At 33.3% G+C, this 7,224-nt stretch overlaps 1 protein-coding gene across 1 annotated transcript in view; it reads left to right on the forward strand.

Moving 5' to 3' along the window:
* LOC104875261 (olfactory receptor 7G3) overlaps positions 1-6,971 on the forward strand; it is a 12,221-nt gene extending 5,250 nt beyond the window's left edge. Inside the window, exons 3-5 of the mRNA XM_033759646.1 lie at positions 2,138-2,213; positions 5,629-5,744; positions 6,960-6,971. Of these exons, the coding sequence (XP_033615537.1) occupies positions 2,138-2,213; positions 5,629-5,744; positions 6,960-6,971 (204 nt within the window). The remainder of the gene's footprint in view (positions 1-2,137; positions 2,214-5,628; positions 5,745-6,959) is intronic.
* Positions 6,972-7,224: the final 253 nt, after the last annotated feature.

Below are 7,224 nucleotides of genomic sequence, written 5' to 3' on the forward strand. Positions count from 1 at the left end.
TTGAGTTCTTTGTATGTTCTATATAGTAGTCCTTTGTCTAAGGAGCAGCTGGTAAAATTTTTTTCCCACATTGTAGGTTGTCGCTCAGTTATGTTGATGCTTCCTTGTGCACTGAAGAAGCTATTTAATAAGATGAGATCCCAGTTGTTGATACTTTCTGCTTGTTCCTGTGCTACTGAGGATTTCTTCATAAAATCTTTTCTTATGCCAATGTCTTCCAGAGTTCTGCCTAACTTATCTTCCAGCAAGTTTAGTGTTTCTGCCTTAATATTTAGATCTTTAATCCACTTGGATTTTAATTTAGTGCACTGTGAGAGATAAGGGTCTAGTTTTAATCTTTGGCAGGTTGAGATATAGTTTTTCCAACACCATTTATTAAGGAGGCTATCTTTCCTCCAATTGGGATGGTCAGCTCCTTTTTCAAATATCAGGTAGCTGAGTATATCTGGAGTTGATTTTGGGACTTCCAGTCTGTTCCATTGATCCTCAGGTCTGTTTCTTTGCCAGTACCATGCTGTTTTTATCACATTGGCTTTGTAGTATAGTTTCAGATTGGGAATTGTTATACCTGCTGCCATGTGTCTGGTGCCTAGGATGGCTTTTGCTATTGTAGTTCTCTTATGGTTCCAAATGAATTTTTGGATTCGTTTTTCTAGTTCTGTGAAATATAGTATTGGAATTTAAATTGCATTGCTGTAGGTTTGCTTTCAATGTCAGCTTTCTGAATAATTTGTAGCAACAGGATTTCTGGTAAGCCAGGATGCAGGACACTTGTTTCCCTTAATTCTCTCACATGATGAATTGTTGTAAAAACCCAGCATGTTTTAGTATCCCTTTAATCTAACATCATTTTTAATGTAGCTCTGTGATATTTGCCTCTGATTTCTACTCTGAGCACAGTCTTCTTATTAGTACGTGATTATAATACATAATAATTATATTTATCTTGGAAATTTGGGATATATACGTACTGTATCTCCATCATTTTCATCCCTCCTACTCTCTGTTGCCTGCCACTATTTCATTTTAATAAAACTCCTCCAATCTCTACAGAGTCTAACTCTTCAATTTCTATTATCTCTTTTTTATTTTGGGCTTTACATTTCTAATGCTTTGGGTTTCACAGATGAGGAAAACAGTGTGATATTCATTCTTCTGTTTCTGATTTAAATATAAAATGTCATAAAAATGTCAATATCAACCCATTTTTCAACAAGTGATTCAAATACATCCTTCCTCATATTTGAATGGCAGAATTTAGATTTTCATTTTGCATAAATGCAGAAGCTAAATCATGGCTTGTAGTTTTAGCAGTGTTTTGTCTTGTGTATGGTCATGAAAGGATGCATTATTAAAGTAGAAGAGATCAGAGAAGGTATTTAAGAAATTCTGTGGTCAGAAAAATGTATAATAGATATTGTGAAACATACAACAGGAAAAAATATTCAAAGGGCAAGAAGAACTATGGAGGTGGGCAGGGGAAAGGAAAGAAGAGAAAGAAAAAATGAGAAAAGAAATAAAAATGGAAATAAAGCTTTTGTAAACAGAAAGGATGGAGAGATTAGGAGGAGATAGGAGAATAGGAAATAAATAAGAAAGAAGATATATCATGTATAGGTACAAATTCTTAATAACGAATGTGAACATAATGTATACCTAAAATGTAGCAATAAACTTATTGAGTAATAATAAAAAAGAAATCATGTGATCATAACTAGAAAATAAATTCAGCATATTGGGTACACTGATTGTCAAAATGCATGGTACTGTTAGTTGCACTGAGATGCAAATGCATAGACGTCCGTAGTCCATGAAGTAATTAGTGAAAATTATTAAAGACAACTGTATGAAAACTATTAAAGGCAAAATACTATCTACCACATTAAATGCCATTGTCTTTAGAATTTGCATCATTAGATGATATCAGTTGATTCAGATGACTCTGACATTTTTGAAAGTCATTGTTCAAGATGTCCTCTCTCCTAAAAAGCAATACAGTTAATATTATTGAACAATGAAGAGAGTTCCATTTTCTTTCCAAAAATTCACTTCAGAAAATCACTGTAACAGAGTAGAGTTTAATTTATTTCTTCTGCAGTAGCCTCATTCTGGTATTGTTTCTCATTCACATTCCTAGGTAATGACTGCTAATGCAGTTGTGCCCTCTGGTCCTGATGAAAGTGACAAGAACCAATTTCAGGGTGACTTGATAAGTACGTTTTCCAATGGATTACATCTATGTGTCAGTCTGAATGGTGGCACTTAAAACACTATCTAAATGTGTGATTAACTTAAATGATAAATAGGTGACTTGCATTGTTGGAAAAGGGAGTTTTTTTCATAAGAGCATAATTTAATGGAATATTCTGGCAAGCTTTAAATATACTCACACATTTCTTTATGAATTGAAAGAATAGAATAGAGAAGACAGTACAAAGAAGGCATTGTTACAACTATGGAAATAGGAATTGTGTTGAGGAAGCCAGCTTTTGAACACCCAAACTGGATAATAATTCTTTCCCTACAAAACCTTTACTTTCAGAGAACCTGAACACATTTTAAATACCTCTGTTACTACTTCTGTGCAATACTTTCCATAAAAGCACTTCTATTTAACCTCACTAAAGTTCAGACTGAATGAGTGAACACTATATATTTCTGTTATTCTGATTATGTTACGCAATCCATAATTTCATAAGTTTTAGCAGGTTTTCTTGCAAAGCTCTATGTATTTACATTATGTATGCTGGAATTAAAAAAATAAAGAGCATCTTTGGTGGTGATGTAAATTTGTTCCTTGTTTTTCTGCTGCTGAGAATTGGGCTATTTAAGTAGTAAACACCCTATCTTCTAAGGAAGGTAGTAGCTTCAGGTTTGGGGCAGAGCTGAGTGAGTACACATTCATAGTATGGGTCATGTCATGAGCTTTATTTTCAGAACCTTAAAAAGAGAGAAAAAAAGATTGTTTTATACTTGGAGTAAAATTCATGTATAGAGCTGTGCTATTTATTTTTGAATAGTTTCAAAGGTGAGCATAAATATGAGTCATGTTCCATATAATGGAAGAAGAGAGGCCTATTAGTTTCCTCCCTTGAGGCATATGTATTTATCATACTTCCATTTCATCGAAATGATATTCAGATTATTAATTCATAATAGTTATATACATATTAAAATAGCAACAATTTGTATTTTAAATAAATATTGCCTAGTTATTGGAGAATTTGGGGATTGAGGGTTGAACCAAGTGCCTTCAGGAGGAACTGGATGCTCAGTCCATTTTCCTATTTATTTATATTTGAGGCAAGGTTTCACTAAGATGATATTTTAGCCAGCCTGGGCTCAAAGTTTCAACCCTGCTGCCTCAGCTTCCAAAGGTGAATGGATTACAGGTCTGTGCCAATACACTTAGGTTTGAAATTTATTCCTTAGCAGTCTGTTTTCTTTTGTATGTGGTTTATGATGTTTCAAATTTTCTATGACTGCTTAATTTGAATATGGTTTAATTTGTCCATATTTTTCCTCAGTTTTAAATAGGTCATGGCAATGAAATCTCTAGTTGTCTCTACAACGCATTGTACAGACAATATTTCATATTGCACTTTTGTGAGATATAGCTTCATCTCTCTCTAGATATATTTTAAAATATTTCAATGTAATGTCAACTTTTGTGATAATGTATTAGAAAATGAGTGTGATGCTAAGCATACTTTTAGAAAAAGAGCTTGAATCCAGTGAATAAAGGTGAGTCCATCTTTGAATGGCCCTTGTGATAGACATGACCATTGAGAGGTGAGAGGAAGATGAAGTGCAATTCTGGTGTCTGGAAATAAGAAATCAGCCAATAGCAGGTTGGAAAAGTTAAGTAGCTCTCAAATTACTATCACATTTCCTTCATCCATTATCTAAATAACTGCACAGTACAATTTCACACTCAATGGATGAGTTCCCTGCTTAAACATTTGTACAGATGAGGTGTTCAAAGATCCTTGGATACTGCAGCTCTTACTCTGTTCTTGTGATCCTTAAAATTTTTCTCAGCTTTCATCTCACATAGTTGTACAAATTTCCTGGACACTGTTGTCGGGAGGGTGTACATTCATCATCCTAAAAATCAGTTTAGGGTCAGTAAAAATGCTGCCATTTTATTGAGCTTTGAAATCCCCACTATTTTATCTTTCTTCTGTTTTGCATGCTTCAGAAATAATATGTAATGGTCTGAGGATTTAGCTCAGTGGGGATATGCATGCCTCATTTCTGGTGCAAGGTCCTGAGTTTGACTACCAGTACAAAAAAATAAAAAGAAAAAGAAAAAAAAGAGCAATATCATGAAAAGCTACTGTTCCTATAAACAATCATCACAAAAGTACTGAACATATGGACAAATCTGCACAGAGTGAACTTCTGGGTATTTTGTATTTGAATTAAAAATTAAAATATAATTTCAATCTCCACTGGATAAAGAAGAATTTTTTAGTAAAATGAAGTGCTGCTCAGCAATAAAAATGAGAAACTAGAGATATTTATAGCTAAGTGGATGCACATTGAGGCCAACCACTTAAGTGAAATAAATAAGACATGTGTAAATATCAAATGATTTCTCTGGTATAAACTAAAAGTGTAGATAAAGATTGAAATATAAAATTGATGATGTGCAATAGGGGGAAAAGTTCTAAAGGATTAGGGGAACTTGGAGAGTAGTGGAAAGGAAAGAAAGGAAAATCAAAATAATGGAAAAGGAAAAATTGAAACAAAGTATTTGTAAATAGAGAAGGGTGGAGGGGGTGAAGGGAGAGAGGACAGCGGAATTGGGAAAAAAAATATGCACCAAGATATATCATGTAAAGGTACAAGATCCCAATGATGAATGTAACTGTATTGTATATCTAAAATGCATCAATAAACTTAATGGAAAAAATAAATAAGTTCAGTCTCCATGTGTGAAGAAAACTGTAGTGACAAAATTTAAGAAAAAAATTATCAAAATACTAAGCAGGTCATTTCTATACCTTTGTTCACCAGCAGTGATCATAAAAAGCAGAATAGAATACTCTGAATTAAATATGAAGCCCAAAAATTAAGATTCAGTCAACACTGATGATATCTAAGAAAAGACATCCCTGAGTGTTGCATATTTAGGGAGTGTTTGTAACAACTTATAAATATGACAGGAATTGAAATATCCACGCTTACTTTGATCAATGAGATTTTTTCTTCTACAAACCACTTTTCCATGAAGTTGATTTTAATTTAAATTGTTATTAAATATCTATCCCTTCTCCATAACACTTTCATATAAACCCTTCACCCTTCTAGGACCATAGCCTAGAATATAGCTCCTGGTAAGTGTCAACAAGTATTTATTTAGTCAGATTTCTATGGTATGCTTGGCTACTTTGGCATTTAAATTTTTTTCATATATATTTGTGATAGAAATGGATTACATTCAGCTTGAGTATTGACACATAAAGATTCTGAATCTTGGTCATTCTTTCTTCCCTTGTACCTCCCCACATGCCCATCTCTGTGTTTCCCAAACCCCTCTCCACTTTTACTCACTCTACTTACCTCTTTCTACTTATCATTCCTCTCAATCATCCCCTTTGACTTCTCACTTATATCTTTCAGCTACTTTCTGTGTTTTGGAAAAATATGTGGAACTTATCACTTTACCAGACACTAGTACAATCTTCAAGCACTTCTTAAATATGTATCTCATCCAAATAGTAGTGGTCACACCTAAGGTATGAGGATTTTCATTCTGTAAATCAGTAAATATGACCACTTCATTAGACATCTGGAGACCTTGAAAGCTAAAGTGAATCTGTGTGTCTTTACTTATGTGTAGTAGTCAAGATTTTATGGAATTTTATTTATCCATCAGCATTCTCAATCAGATATTTTGGAGTCACATCAAGTGGTGGTATTAGGGCAGCTGTGCAGTGTGACATCACTAATTTAAATGTACATTAATTCTTCAGAATTTTAAAAAATAAATTCTATATCACTCATTCTGTTCTTTGCAACACACTCATTATTTCTTCATTTAAGCAAAAATCCTTAAAAGACATTTTGTATTAAGTCATCAATATTTTTTTCTCTCACATTTATCCAAGGTCAATCCAACCAGATGTATTATAGTTTAATGTGTAGAAATGCTAATGTAACTTCATTAATTAAGTGAGATTTGTGCTCAATACTCACTTGTCAGATTCACAATTCTTCCTATCCATCACAAGTCATGTCTCTGCTCTGGAATTCAGTTTACCGATTGCTACCATTTTATGATGTGGGGAATTGTATAAATATATCCACCAAAACAGTAAATTTCATTCAATTACTCCTAGTAGTGTTTCCTGAAACTTTCAGGTGTTTGGAATCCAGTCACGGGTCTATGTGTCTATTTTTGTTTTCTTTCTTTTTTTTTCAGCTTTAATTGAGTTTATTGGTACATTTTAGGGATCCAGTACAGTTACATTCATTGTTGGGATCTTGTACCTCTACATGACAAGTCTTGATTCTCATTTTTTCCCCTTACTTCTGCCCTCCCTTCACCCCCTCCTCCCCTCCCCATCTACAAACACTTTATTTTCATCTTTTCATTCTCTCACATTTTTTTCTTTTCCCTTTTTACTCTTCCCCTACCCATCCCACCTTCCCTGCACCTTTAGCTCCTTTGTTCCCATTCCTAAATGTCAGTAATCTTATTAGAATCTTATGCATTGTTGCAGATTATTCCCACAAGGGAAACTATTCGGTATTTACACATGTGTGACTTATTTATTTCACTTAGGAGTATATCTTCAATATGTATACATGTTCCTACGAATGAATCTATTTTCTCATTCTTTATGGCTGAGTAATATTCCATTTTATAGAAAAACCACATCTTTATTTTTGATTTCTATATACCCAATTCTTTATATTTCTCATATGTAAAATCTCTATTTCTGTTTTAGAAAATAATCTAACCTAGGACAGTGAATCTGTTTCATATAGAAAGAGGAAGTACTATTTTAGCTGTGGAGATAAATCATATCTTTAGATCCTGTTCCTTTGGTATGAGACAAATCACACCCTTAGATCCTGGTCCTTAGGTATTCTATGTTTGAATTTTGTCTTTGCTACATGTGGAAATTTATCTTTTAATAATATTATTATTTCTTCATATTAAATAATTAAAAGCCCCCTGTTTTTGTACTTTTATCTGTTATTTTTATTTTA

The sequence above is a fragment of the Fukomys damarensis genome, unplaced genomic scaffold (genome assembly GCF_012274545.1).
Source record: "Fukomys damarensis isolate Sample0158 unplaced genomic scaffold, DMR_v1.0_HiC HiC_scaffold_37, whole genome shotgun sequence".
Taxonomy (NCBI): domain Eukaryota; kingdom Metazoa; phylum Chordata; class Mammalia; order Rodentia; family Bathyergidae; genus Fukomys; species Fukomys damarensis.